This window comes from Falco peregrinus, chromosome 11 (genome assembly GCF_023634155.1).
Source record: "Falco peregrinus isolate bFalPer1 chromosome 11, bFalPer1.pri, whole genome shotgun sequence".
In the NCBI taxonomy this organism is placed as follows: Eukaryota; Metazoa; Chordata; class Aves; order Falconiformes; family Falconidae; genus Falco; species Falco peregrinus.
In genome coordinates, this window is record NC_073731.1 from 1,829,659 (window position 1) to 1,844,784 (window position 15,126).

At 44.2% G+C, this 15,126-nt stretch overlaps 1 protein-coding gene across 5 annotated transcripts in view; it reads left to right on the plus strand.

Moving 5' to 3' along the window:
- The window catches only part of SPTBN1 (spectrin beta, non-erythrocytic 1), a 136,104-nt gene that overhangs the window by 72,376 nt on the left and 48,602 nt on the right, over positions 1-15,126 (plus strand). For all 5 annotated transcript variants that reach the window (XM_027783310.2, XM_055816003.1, XM_055816002.1 and 2 more), the window contains 2 exons: positions 8,556-8,707; positions 14,240-14,413. In XM_027783310.2, coding sequence (XP_027639111.1) covers positions 8,556-8,707; positions 14,240-14,413 — 326 coding nt within the window. The remainder of the gene's footprint in view (positions 1-8,555; positions 8,708-14,239; positions 14,414-15,126) is intronic.

A 15,126-nucleotide genomic window follows, 5' to 3' on the forward strand; every position in this document is an offset into this window, starting at 1 on the left:
AGGATGGTTTTGTAATATCTTTCTCCAAATGCAGTTTGGGGATCAGGCCTTGGTCCTCTTGAGCATTCTTCTCATAATGGACTTCAACAACGTCAGTAGTTATATTTGAAGCCGGAAGATGGGTGTAGGTGTTTTCAAGAGCAGCACCTAGAAGTGTTAAACCATTTTAATAATCCACTAGAAAGGTTGCATTTCTGTAGCTGCTTTACATTTCATACAAAAGAACAAGAAGTCAGCTGGTGTCCTAGAGTACCAGGGGAAAAAAACTGAATGGTTAATGTTTATGAAACGGGCTGTGTGACGGTGTTTTCCATAGCAAGGAGCTGGTGGTCAATATGTGGGAGATATTTACACAAATTTGTGTTCCAGTTTTCCTCAAGTTAAACAAGCAGTTCACATAGCTCACACCAATGTAAGGAGTGCTGAGCACATATGTTCTCTAAATCTGCTTATATATGTCACTTCTGTCTTCTGAATTAATAATAATAAAAAAAGAAATAGGCTGAGTTCTTCCACCAATTTAATCTGTTAAACCACATAGCTTTTATGTTTCATTTATTTACTGTGGGAGACTGTACAGATGAACATAATCATCCTTCTACATGAATCCGAAGCTGGCTTTCAGGAGGTTTATTTTTGTATTGCTGACACCAAACTGCTATAAACTCTGTGTAAAAATAAAGACAATGAAGGGACCTGCCCTTCCACACCCCGTAATGCTTGGCTGGCTACCGGGCATTGTTCTGTGCATCATTTTATTGTGTGAGTGAGGTTTAGTGACATCAAAGAGAGAAAGCAGCAGAATTGGTTTTTTTCACATGCTGCATTATGTAGCTTTCCCTTTTTTCTTTTCAGAGCATTTTCAGTAGTGAAAGTAGTCACATGCTGTAGCGTTTAATAGAGAAGGGTAGATATTTAATAGGATTTAGAAGCTGGACGGTGCTTCCTAGTAAAAGAGAATGGATTGCTAAACACACCCCTGACTTCTGAACAATAGTGTCTGTGTAGCAGAGTCGGGAAAGCAGCAAGGATTTTGCTCCTAATGAAAATCACCAGCTAAACACAGCATGAACAAAATCGCCTCGTTGCTTTGTCATCTTTAGCATTCGCATTCAGGTTCTTGTCCAAGTCATGTTTGAGCATGTAAAAGCTTTGGCATAATCTCACCGTTTTTGATGGGGAAGTCACTCCACAGATTACTTCATGTCATAAAATAACCGTAACAAATACGTCCTACTTGCATCAAAGCCATCAGCTGCAGTCATTCTTCTATGTTAAACTGTCTGCAAGATTGAAGTAAAAATGGAGATGCCTGGTTTTTTAAAGTTCACCTGTTGTTTCTAAGCATTGGACCCACATGTTTCATGTTTTTTGTCGAAGGTGTGTGTTTGTTTGACTTCCTGCAGGTTTCATTCTAGGCTGTTACTTACCTCTGCACATGTGTGTTACAGACTTGTGTTTTCTACAGTAAGCTCCTTCTTGTCCATTTTCGTCAGCCCCCATTTTCAGTCCTGACCCGTTACCTGCAGCTGGAGAAAAGCAGCACAACTGTTCAGTGTTACTGCCTTACTGCTAAAGGGGAGTCATAGGACACTTGAATATTGAAATGAGTTTTATTTCCTTTTTTCTAGAGACACCTAATAGTCCTCCTGAGTGAGTGTTCCTTCCTCCTTCCATAATTTTCTTCCCTGTTGATTGATTCCGATACACTTGAATGTAGACTTTCTGTGCCTGACTGTGCATGCTTAGGCATTGCTTAGGCATTGTTCTCTTGGGCTTCTTACTGCCACGTGTACTGATATAGAGTGTATGGGGACCCTGTGAAAAGGCCATCATTTCGTGTTTACCCGACCAGATGTTTCTCTCCTCAGCTGATGCAGTACAGATACACAGAGATGCTTTTTTTCCCCCTTTGGGTTATATTTAGCGTTGCATCAGTTGACTGATGTGCATTGCCCCACAGCCCTGCAGGCCAGCAGTCCCACGGAGGGTCCCAGCCGAGGGTGTCGCCCCAGTGTGGGGTCCTGCTAGGCTCTCAGGAGCACACAAGCCCCAACCTCAGCGTCCTTCCCCAGCATGGATCGCAGGCCAAGGCTGCTGGTAGTCCCTAGCCTTCCTCTGAGCATGCAGCCCTCAGTTTGGACAGGAAATTTAAGGACCAGGAGCCACTGGTGGTGTTCTTTTCCTCAAGGCAGTTCTAGGGTGACTGAAGGAGCTCTTGCTTGGTCCTGTTGATCTGCTGAGGGGTCTGTGTATAGGGGAGTTATTTTGTATAAGTCTGTGTTCAAGCCTGCCTGAAACAACAGAGATTAGACCTGTATTAGAATTATTTCATGTTCAGAATTGGTTGTCTGCTACTGTAATGTGGTGAAGATTATCACAGTGCATGCATTCATGTTGTTTCCTGATAAAATCTTGTTAGATCACCACATTCTGGTCACAGGAGCTCATCTGCCATTCTGCCAGGCATCTTCCTCAATTGAAAAACTTCCAGGCATGGCTGGAATTTGTGAAGCTGTGAATATTACTGGCTATTTAACTCCATGTCCTTGCATCTATGAGAAAATGTAGAGTGATATCCTGCACCCTGAAAACTTGCAGTAAATGGGAATATCGTCCTGTGAAACGAAGCTCTGTTTTCCTTTTGCATGGTTAACGTAGGTTACGATCTGGGGAGCTCTGGGAAGCTGTGCATAATTGGTTATCAGCAAAAGTGGTGTGCGCCTGGAGCAACGCTCAGCTGATCTTTGTCTGAGTCAGTGTGTTTAGCAATGCTTCACATAGGGTGCACACTGGCTGCATTTGCTATAGTGAAAAATAATAATTTTAACCTGGAAAAATTACTTTCAAAATCAAAAAAGATGTAAACCTGCCGGAGACAGAGCTTTTGAAGTTAGGGATTAAGACTCATCCTTAATTTGTCTTGCTTGAGGTATTACAGGGATCCGCGAACAGTGGTGATGCATAGAGCAAGCTGTGCGCCGCTGGGCTCAGCAGGGAGGATTTCAGTGCTGCTGACGGCTGGGCTGTCCCAAGGCGGCTGCGCTCACACTAAGTGCCCAGCAGCAGCCTTAGACACTTGGTGCTCCTTTCAGCTTGCCTTTTGTGCTCTAATTTCTCCGTTTTCTTCAGTAGCATTTCAGCTCCTCTGAGAGCACCCCCTTTGCTGTTTATCTGACTGGGTGCAGAGGCGTTTGCTGTCCTGGGCTGGCAGGAGCTGTTGGATGCTTGAAGTAGTTTTACCTGCTCTGGGCTGGCAGCAGTGTGCGCCAAACATATTTGCCATTCAGTTTGAAAGAGATTCAAGGTCAGCTTGTTGAAAATGTGGTTTGACCGGTATGGAAGGGAGCAGATTGACTTCAAGCTGTTTTTAGAAAACAAGCAGCCACACAGGTAACCTTTGCCACAGCAGCAGTTAGTGCTGCAGTCATGCAAAGGGACTGGGGCTGATAACGCTTTCTGGCATGTGGGAGTAGCAAAGGGGTCACGGGGGCCCACGTTCCTCTCAGCCAGCCTCTGCAGCTGTGCGTTTTCCAGGGCAGTTATTAAGACAAATTCACCATTATTCTGGCACAGCCCCATTGAGTTCACTGGAGTGAACTCAGTGGAGTTGAGCGTGTGACCAAGGGGGAATGGTGTATGTGACCCCCCCCACTCCTGCTGTCCCACGCTGGGGATTTGGCAACTGATGCTCTGGTCTTTCAGAAGGTTGACTATGTATTTGTTGGGATTTTTATCTCATCAGATTAGCAGAGGAAGAAATGAGTGACTCTCCACCAGCAGGGAAGGGGCTAGATGCCTGCCTGTGATCCCATCCAGCCCTGGCTTAGGCGCATTTCAGTGTACAAACTCCAGTTTATTTACTAAACTCCTAAACAAAGTCAGTCCTTGGTTTATCACAATCACAGAGCTGGAGTTTGCGAGCCACTGTATGCTAGTCGTATTGTCATGGGGGTTTCCGCATAAAGGAAATTTCCTTCCCAGTGTTGCTTCAAGATAAGTTGGATTCTGTATTATCGATACTGCTGTTAGACTGGCTTCCGTTTTCCTGCTGTGCATGTTCTGCATGTTGCGCATTTCTCTTTACCCTTGGGAAACAAATGTTTTCGCAAGCTGTAGGACACTTGGAGCTCCACCCATATCCTCTAGTTTTAATTAATCTTCAACATCTAAAACTGTGTTTTTGAAAGTATGAAGGACATTTGTCAAAATGATCACTTGAGATCATAATAGTGCTTCAGGGCCTGTCACTGATGTTAAATCCCTGGCATCGTCACTCATGGGTGCAGCTGGCCCATACTGTTTTTGCACAGCACCACATGTTAAAGGTGTCATAGTTGTGTGCTGTGCTTAGCCGAATTGTCAGAGTGGTAAGCACTGCTTTTCTGTATGTACGTTTCTTTCTCTGAAACATAACCAAAATTCATCGGTTTTAATTCTGTGCATGCTTTAACCTGAAAACCTAGGGCAGAAAAATACAGCTTATCAGTTTGAAAGGGTTGGTAGAAGTGTTGCAAAAACCTCCAGTCATTATGAAACACCATGTAGAAATAATCAGGAGAGGTTTTAACATGACCAGCCCCAGTCACACAACTTTCAAAACGGGCTTGTTTTGCTTTCCCACGTTGTGGGAGCACAACAGGAGTTAATAGGTGCGGGGGCAAGAGCGGCTGTGCCTTCCCCCTTCTGCTGTCTCTATTGCTAATAGTGTCAGTGGGGAATTAGAGAGCCACGCTTCGCCTGTGCCAAGTGCGTGATAAAGGGTGGCCTTCCTGGGTGACCGGCCCATTAGGAGACTGAAAGAGCTGCTGTGTCTCTCTGGTGGCATTTTTCTGAGATAAGTTGCCGGTTGTCCCCAAAAGCTGGCAGTGAGCAGGTGGGAGCCTGGCTCTTGTGCGGTGCTGCAGGGTTTTCCCACGGGGCTGGATGCTGCACCCGGGCAACCAGGGATCACGCTGCTCTTGGCCATTCTTGCTGTGCATCGGAGGAGAGATGGGAAGAGAACGAAAAGCCATTAATGGCTGCAGCAGTGAAGTTGCTCAGACATGTATGAAGAGCTGACAGTAGGCTCAGCACACGGAATCAGCGCTGAAACCATCGCGGCTGCGGTCTCAGTAGAGATTTTCACACTGTGTTTAGTGGGGCAAGCAGGGTGGGGGGACAGCGCTGCAGAGGATGGGTGGGGATCAGGTGAGAGGAGCAAAGATGAGACCACGTGGGGTGGGTGCGGAGGTTGAGGAGCCAGAAAAATCAACTGAACCCTTCAACCTCTCACCGTAAACAGGAAATTGGGGACCACAGAGAGCAGGGCAGAGGAAACGGGAAGGCTGAGGGGAGAGGCAGCAACTGCGTTTGAGCTAGAGTAAAGAAAACACGTGGAATGGCACCAAGCAACAGCTACCAAAGCACAGAGGGCCTCCAGGTAGATGGGGAGGCTGTGCTCCCATTCCCGTCCTCTTCCTCACTGTTAATTCAGTGCACTTAAGGATTCTGAGGCCACTCAGAAGAAAAGGAGTCACTGGAACTTTCTCAGGGCTTTTCCCTGAAACCCCACTGCCTAAAGAAGGCACATTCACGTCCTCTTTCAGGGTCACCAGTCATGCTGGGGTGGGAAAGCCTTTTTGGAAAAGTGACCCTGGGCCGTGTTGGTGCTGTCTGCAGGAGGGACCCATCTTCCCCCTCCTGGAGGGGCTGCCTGGAGCTGGCTGATCTGCTGAACTTCCTTTGACCTGTTTTCAGCAACAGAAGATCCTAAGCTGGTGTCAGTTAATACAACGGCACCGAAGTTCTCAGAACCTGACTTGGCATGTCACTGCGTCTCCCGCATCACGTCTTTAATCTGTTCAAAATTAGGCACTGACCCTTCCTTCTACTAAGACCACATGGATTTTCTTTTCCCACCCATTACTATTATTATGATCCTAAATTGGGAGGATTGTTGATAACTATAACTTTTGACCAAAGATTTTTTAATGGATGACTTCATTATGATATTTGATAGCTTTTTTGCTTTACATAATATTTTGTATATCCAACTCTATTTTTAGGATCTTATACATCCATATTTGTCTTTGGGATGAATGTAACCACAGGCATGTCTGAATGTTGTGCTTCTGTATAGAGACTGCAGAGATTATATAAACTTGCTGAGCTGTTCTGGGGCTTGTTCAAGCTGGTGAATGAAGATGTGGTAATTTCTGTTGGAATTTTCTTTAAAAAGCACCAACTATTGCAAGGCTTCTCTTCTGTGACTCATTTCAAAAAAATACTTCAACTAAAAGCATGTATTACTAGACAAGCAGATATGCAGATACAGCATTCCCAGGAACTTGCTATAAATACTCCATAAAATATATATTCAAAGTTAGTAGACACTATATTTAAATCATTACTTGGATAGACAACTATTTCCACTAGTTGGATGAGCTGGACTTTTTCTGCTTTGATCCAAGTGGAACGAGCTATGCCGTTACACCACTGGTATGAATTGCAAGATGATTAGGAGGCACTGCAGCTTTTGACTGCAAAGATAATACTTATTTTTCTAGTATTGCCTTGCTGCGACAAGATTTGGGCTTTCTAACCAGCTGGCTGTTCTCCTGTTCGCACGGAGCTTATTAGCACAGTGGAGCCCAGCGCTGCTGTGCTGTTCTGGCAGTAAAGGGCACATACATCATGTAGCACTGGCGGGCTCTGGGGCAGTGTGGGGGCTGAGGTTTGTGCGACCAGGGGGTGCACGTGCTGCTGCTTTTGAAAAACTGCCGTTGGCTCCTCTTGGTGCACTGGAAAGCAAGCTGCAGTTATTGCAGATTTCCTGTTTGCTTCTTATATCACAGCAATCCTCTGCTTCGTACAGAGTGAGGACAAACAAGACTGATCAAACTGTCAGTTCATTGAAAGCGTATTGATGTTCTATCACAAAACCCACCCTTTACATCTTTCCAAGCCCCATTTTTTTAATTTAACACCTTTAGAGATAAGTAAAAGCTGATGCAAATGAGATAGTTTCAGTGCCTTAGCTTTAGTCACATCCTACCACATGGGTAGCAAGAATAAATTCAGAAGTACATGGGAGGAACTGAAATCTTAGGGTGGGGTTTGTGTAATTGGGCAAATTGTCACTGAAAATGCTGGTCTGCTTTCCCACTCCTTGTGAGATTCCACTGTATGATTTCTTTTCTTACCATCTTTTTTATTTTACTTGTTTCCCAACTTTCTATCCTCTTCGGCCTCAGCTTCTTTATCATTCCTTGTCACCAAGATCAGATTTTTGCTGCTGTCCCCAAGGTCCTGCAGGTGTGGAGGCTCTAACTGGTTATGAGCACACTGGGATTGTGCCCCACCACACTGCGCTGCCAGGAAGGGGGACATCCTTCCTTTTGATGGACAGCATCCACTCAAACCCTGGGTAGTCAGATACACACTCTGCGTTGATCTACACAGTCGTTACAGTTTCTGCGTTTCAAACAACGTGCTCAGACTTCAGAACTGGACACGTTAAATTTTGATTTAGGATTTACCAGTCTTCATGTCCTGTTTCTAAATGTGCCAACAACTTTAAAGAGACCAATGGGAGGCTTAGGTGCTCAGCTGCTTGGGAAAGCAGTCCAAGTATGAGCACCTGTGTTTGGACAGATTCGGTCTGTAGTAGTTCCCAGCTCAGCGAAAGGACTTTTTGCTAAAAAGGAAGGGTTTCATCCAAAGCCCTTGGCAAAAGAATTTAACTGCAAAGATGTATAATATTTTCTGTCTGAGATTTCTCGGCTTGGCAGGTAGCTGTTCAGGAGTTTCTGAGTTAATGTGGACCGTAGTGAGCCTGTGCATTAAGAGAGCTCTCATAGCCAGTACTTTAATGTGTAAACAGTTGTGAAAGACTCTGGGAAGGGAAGGTGGAGAGAGCCTATTTTTATATGGCTTTAAATAAATGCAAGTCTACTTAAAAAATGCAGTTATGGAAAAGTTCATCCTGACATTGTGTAAATACAGTTACAAATGTTGAATCTGTAAATAAATATTGTAATGAGAAGGGGGAAAAGTAAATGGGAAGCCTTGGGTTCTACTCTCTTTTGTACCTATCCTAATCCAAAGTGGCTTCTAGTATTTCAGGGGATCTGTTATGGGATCTATTGTGGATTTGTGTGCTTATTTGAGAGCAGAAGTTGGCCTGTTCTTCCAGTGGTGGAAGATAACTCTTAACGAAATTACTGGACGGCTTGATCCATCCAAAGGGGCTTTTACATTGTAGCTCTATAACAGACCTCTTGACACCTTGAGAAAGCTGCTTATCTGAGCAGCAAGTAAGTCTGCAATCCGTAGTGCAGATTTATTCCATAGGTAGTAAAATGTGTAAAATCAGTAAAATTCCCACTGACATTAGAAAATGTCATAAAATAGGAAGATGGATTTTCAGCGTAAAGTCCCAGTTTCCTCAATGATTGTGCTAAGAAGACAAGCCTTACTTTCATTTAATATTAGACATGTTTGAACATGTTGTTTTCATGTAAGTACATAAACCGTGACTTATTTTGAGTAACACTGTGACGTTTTCCTAACAGATGAACGTGAGGCAGTTCAGAAGAAGACTTTCACAAAGTGGGTTAATTCCCATTTGGCACGCGTATCATGCAGAATTACAGATTTGTACACTGACCTTCGTGATGGAAGGATGCTCATCAAACTTCTGGAAGTTCTTTCAGGAGAGAGACTTGTAAGTGTTTATTAATATTTATTGTGTGGTTTTGTTTTGGTTTTGGGTGGTTTTCTGGTGAATCCTTGGCTCAGCTGAAGTATAGCAAAACTGAATACTGAGCACTGCACATGTCTTTGTCATAGAATCATTTAGGTTGGAAAAGACCTTTTAAGATTGTCAAATCCAACTGTTAGCCCAGCGCGGCCAAGCCCGCCACTAAACCATGTCACTAAGCACCGCATCTACATGTGTTTTTAAACACCTTCAGAGATGGTGACTCCACCACCTCCCTGGGCAGCCTGTTCCAATGCTTGACCACCCTTCTGGTGAAGACATTTTCCCTGATACCCGATCTAAACCTCCCCTGGTGCAACTTGAGGCTGTACCCTCTTGTCCTGTCGCTTGTGATCTGGGAGAAGGGACTGACCCCACCTGCCTGCAAACCCCTTTCACATAGTTTTAGAGAACAATAAGGTCCCCCCAGGCTAAACAAACCCAGCTCCCTCAGCTGCTTTTTACATATAAAAGAAAAAAAAAAAAAAGATGTCTATTGCTTCAATTGGATGGAGACACCATTAAAATATCTTCCTGTTGGTTTCAGTAGGAATCAAAGGAAGTCTCCTTCAGAGGTTCTTTGCTGGTGAGACACTGAGTGCTTCCAGCAGCTCATTCCCTGCTCCTGAATCTGACAGGCACAGAGCACTAAATGTTCTCCAGCCCCTTAGACCATCTCAGTAATGGAGACTTAGATGGGCTGAGGAACGTTCCTGGGCACTGTGGCCAGCTGGCCCATTTCTGTGCTAGTAAACACAGCCGCCGGATGCAGGTGGCTGTGCGCAGGCTGCACGCTGGCCCGAGGCCTGGAGCATCCCGTTTCCCTTCCCCGGAGCGTGCTGGGGGTTGCAGAGGACAGCTGGTTGGAGAGGGCCAAGCTTGCCCTGGGAAGAAGCATTGCAGCAGTTTTAGCTGTGCTGTCATGGCACCCCACTGCTCGGGAATGCCCCTGGATGTAATTGATTTTACTGGGATAGATAAGGCTTGGATTTTCTTTGGTTAGGGGAATATCTAAAATGAATTTAAATAAACGGGTCAAATACTTTCTTTGGGTATCCTGAGAGAGCCCCCTTGATAGCAGCACAAGGGAGTGGTGAGTAAGAAAATCCCTGTTGTGAAAAATGCTGCTGTGTGACAGGAAGGCTGGGTGTCAGGAAATGGCTGGGTATCAGTTTTTCCTTCAGTTCCTTAAATGATGGCTGTGCTCTTAACTACCTGATTTAAAGCAATCTTTTCAAATAAATACGGGTCTTTAGCTAAGACCTAAGGCTGCAAGAGGATGCAACTGTATAATCACTTGTCATCAAGCACTCCTATTAATGGAAGCTCCATGGCTTAAGACTCTGGTTAATGAATTGAACATATGGCCCACAGTGTATTGTCTGTACAGTAAGGCAAGAGAGGGAGCTTTCTAAATGCATCTGTGAGGGTAAGGAAGCTCTAACGTGCATAGAAGTACCCTGTGTGGATGAAGGCATTGTGTGGATGGAGGTAACAAATCTCACTGTTTGTCAACTACTATTTGCTCAAAACATGTTTCTCTCTATGCCAAATCATTTACTTCAGTGAGGTATTCGGTTTGACGTGTTCAGTGGAGGTAGCAGATGTTATTCCTACAGGAATAACTGAGACCAGCATGCCCCATCATTTGAGGATTCAGAAAGCAACCGTGCCACCTCTGTTTAAATCTTCGTATCTGCCTGCCGAGATCTGACTTTTCAGTGTCAAGTAGCGGTGAAGCTCAGACCAGCCACGTGACTCCTGCTGTGTGGTTCATTTACATTTTTCACTCCTGGTTTTGATAAATGCAAACAGAGCTTACTCAGCTGCTTGGGTGGGGAGGGTGCAGGAGCCACCCGGTGAGAATGCTGGGTCTGCACTTGCATCATCATCTGCGTATCACATTGGCAGCTGCCTGCACCATCACAAATTCTTTCGGTAGCTTCCTTATCTCAGGATGGAGGACAGCAGTCTCTGTTTGAACAGTACATTCCACCACACCTTCCTCTGCAAACAAGGATACAGATAACGCAATGCACTAAACCTTGAGACAATTACACACACCAGAAATATTCCAGGAGGATTGGCACGTAGCATCCACTTGCTGATGTTCTCCAGCCTTTTGAAATCTATTTTAGCTAGTATTTATTAGGTTCTGCCATCTCCATGACACACAAACAAATCTAAAGGCAGCATCTTATACAGAGAGCTTGAAATCAAGACAAGAAACATCAATTGGTAAGAAGGCAATAAACAAATGCAGAAACTAGCCTAGATGTTTTTTGTAATATGCTGTGTTTACCGATGCAGTAAAACAAACAGGAATTGTTTTCTTGCTTTTGAAACTGGGATTCAGATTCTGGAGCTGGAGCCGTATGCCTGTGGATCAGAATCTGGGTTTTAAGATACTAATCAGGAAAGCAGGACTGCTCTTTGCTCTCTTAGGCCTCCAGCCTTATTTGCACAAACCCTGCATTTTTCAAAAGCTGTTGTGATTTCTGATGATGAAAACCCAGAGTCCTTGAAGGTGTGTTGGAGGAACTTAAAATGAGAGCATCCAGTGAGAGCAACATCTACATCTTCCTGTCTTTACTCCGCTTGATTCTTAATCCGTGTTTAGTTGAGACCTTACTACATGAGGTCCTGTGTAGAGCACACTGTTTGGAAAGAAATTGATAGCATGCAATAGTAGCACTGAGCGAAGTGGAAAAGAATCCACGCAGAAAAGACAGTTGTGATTTTTTTTGCACACACTGTTAACCAGCTTCTCCCCAACAGAGAAATACAGCTCAGATTTATTTTCAGCATAAGATTAAGCATTTAGCTCAGTTCCTTCCATAACTATATATAAAGGATTAGGAAATTCTTTGCAATTCCTGGATGCTCAAATGTCAAACCATTTAAGCATATTCTCTGTAGTGAGTTCTGTCACATTTTCTGTTGGAAAAGGGAAGATTTTTGACGTAAAACAAATTTTCCTGATAATGTGCTGTGATAATGTGAAGACTGATTTTAGATAAATACAATAAACGATGGATTCACTGGGCTTTCTTTCCCTCTGGTTAACATCTGGATCCATGTTAGCCCAGTAAATGTGAAAGTTATGTCCCGCTGTGTCTCATCTTGAGGCTGTGCAGGGGAGTGGCAGGTGCAGCCACACCTTGTACAAGCCGGACTTGGATGCCTCTTCCTCTTTTTGTTGCAGAATGGTGGGTTGAACTGTATGGCCTGCCTGTGGGGCTGGCCAGGTGGCACTGTCATTCTTGTCTGTGCAGAAGTCTGAAGTGCTTTCTCGGACCGTTAATAAATTGCAGTTTGAACAGCCCTAGATGAAACTGCAAATAAGCTGTTACAGCCCTAATAGGGAATTTCTGACCCAGAAAACACACCTAAGTGCTGGAGCACTAAAAAAATAATGTCAGCCTGCCCCTGCTCTGCAGGGAGCAGTGTCCTGCTCAGGTTTACTCTGTGTGCTCTGCTGCTTCACATACAGCCATTGCGTTAGTGGGAGAAAAAATCCTGCCAATAAGCTGGACTCCTCATCGGGGAGCATGTCTTTGTACAGAATGCGGGTGGGAGCGGGCTGTCTCGGGAACTACATAAAACATCTGTTGTGAAGGGTGTTAGCTCTGCCACCTTGGTGCTGTGGAGATTCTGAGAGCACAAAGTTTTAAAAACCATTTTCTGCCCAGTCACTTGAGGCATTAGAGGCAGCGCAGTTACTGCTCAGGTAGGTGAGGAGGGCTGCGTTAAGGGGGCAGGTTCAGGTCTGCCACTGCTGCTTAGAAATGGCCACAGTCACAGTCAGTCCTGTGTTTTGGGATCATCATCATAAAAGTGAGCACACCTGGTAAAGCTGATCTCAGGCTCTCAGGTGTGGCAATGGGCTGGGCTGAGCTGTCCTGGGCCAGGCAGCTCCTCCACCTTCCCCTGCAGCTGGCTGCTCCCTCTCCCGCCCTGGCAACAGCCTTCCTACCCATATATTGCAAGATTAAATTAAACCTGTGGTCCAATTTACCACACTTCTGGGTGACTGATGGTACCAGCGAAAGGATGGATCCTGCATTGTCCCCACCGATAGCGAGGGACCTCCAGCTGGTTTCAGCCAACTATGTAGCTTCATTCGTGCTCCCACTCACGCTACACTAGGGCTCTTCACTCGATACAGGCAGCATTTGGGGCGTATGTGCATAGGGTGTGCGTGCCATTTGTGCCTCTTTGGAGGGACTTTTATACCCAGAAGCGGTGGCAGGTTCCTGATTTTCTCCCTTGTGGGGAGTGGTGGGTTGACTTTCTCCACATCGTTACCCAGCCTCTGGAGGAGAACGGTGCTAACTGCAAGCTGAAGTGAAACTAATGACCTCAGGGGTTTATGTGTCCTGAAGGGCATCTTTCTAGCAAGCATTTATACACTGTTACGCAGGCTGCTGTTTCTAGGGTCCATAATATGGCTGGGGCGGAAAGTCTTCCCCTTGAATGCAGTCTGAGGCAGTGATTTTGACTGAGCTGTTTCCGTGGCCAGTTAATTACATTCACTGCAGAAAACAAGGGAATTATGTCAATTAGTAGCTTGGCTGAGTACCTTTGGTAACATCTTAGTGCGCACTGAACGGGCTATTCAGCTATAGTCCTTGTCTGCAGAACAGAGTTGCTATAATTTTATTTAATTTTTTAGTAGACTTCTACATGCTGTTAATATATTCACAGCTTTTTTTGTTTGCACTGGGCCTTCATAAAATTGTGTTACATTGGTGTGGCTGTTTTTTTATTATTATTGTTTCTACTTTCGTTTCCTATGAAGAAATTGTTTGGAATAAATCTCTGTTATTTTCATACTATTTATCCTACTTCAGCTGACTAAAAAAAAACAATGACATTTCTTTCTCAGGGACTTTTATTGAGTAGCTAACAGTCCAAATCTGAGCTGCCTTTTTGGAGAGTATGTATCTATATTTACAGATGCTCTCTGGAGCATTCATTACCAGTTCCCTCTATTGCGTGCATATACCATATGCCCGTTATCTGTTTGTTGCATATCCTTATCTTTACAGAATCTTCTTTTTAAGTGTTGAAGAACTTGTACTGGAGAAAAAAAGCATCTTGGGAAAATGTAATAGGTGTGGCATGAACCTAACAAAATAATTTATCTGCCAGCTAGTGAATGGATATACTAGACAGAAAAAATGAAGAAAGTAAGCAGGCAAAATACTTTGAGAGGAAAATGGAATGGGTGCCTGGTGTATGCGGTCTAGGATGTTGGCATTTCCACCGTGGTTTTGACACATCCTACCATTGTCCGTGTGTAAATGCGCTGTAAGGTGCAAGGAGTGGTTTTGTTCATTGAATTTGAAGAACAAATGCATACAGTGTTGCTGTCCAGGAGTTGACAATGTGAGGACTCACCTGCCTGGACTGAAGAGTTAGCAAACAACTTTCTGGGTTTTTTCCCTTCCATCTACAGTAATACACGTTTCTGTTCTCCCTTCTGCCTTCTAGCCTAAACCAACCAAAGGAAGGATGCGCATCCATTGCCTGGAGAACGTTGATAAAGCCCTCCAGTTCCTGAAAGAGCAAAGAGTGCACCTAGAGAACATGGGATCTCATGATATAGTGGATGGGAATCACAGGCTGACACTTGGCCTTATTTGGACAATTATCCTGAGATTCCAGGTAAAGATGTATACATACACAGATATACACACATTTGAGTTTTCCATACTTGTTTATAACAAACTTCATTGTGCTTTTTAAGAGTGGAATGCTCCCAGGCCCTCCGAGATGATGGGAGTGGAAAGTGCTTAGTGTCTGGCAGGACATGTTCCAGAGCTAAGGGGAGAAGATAAATCAGTCTTCATGGTGCTGCTGATCTGTAGTGGCAGCCAATGGGAGTTTCCTGTGTGGAGAGTCATATAGTTTTATTTTTAAATTGCTAATAAATACTAAGCTCCAGTCATAGACCTATGTGCTCTTGTAGACCTAGGAGGAAATTCTACCCTTGGCTGCTCTTCACCTCTGTGGTGATTATCGATAACCTGGCTGATTTTGCACTGAAGTGAATTAAGGGTGCCCACAGGAATTGTTTTAGTGTCCCAGCTAAAGGCTGAGATTTCTTGTTTTCCAGCAAATTGCTCGTTGGTCTTTGCCCTCAGTTAAAAAAAGCTGGAAATTCTTTTTGCAGAAAGGGTAATAACTTATATAATAAAAATATCATTTATAATAAATAACATAGTAATAAATATTTAATAAATTTAACATTCTCTTACTTTTGGTGTTGCATGGTTGTTTTCCTAATATGAAAGTGTCTGCCTAACTTTCAGTGACAGCGGTGGAACTCTGCTGAAGCTACAATATTCTTTCTAAAAAGCAGTGAACTATATTAATGA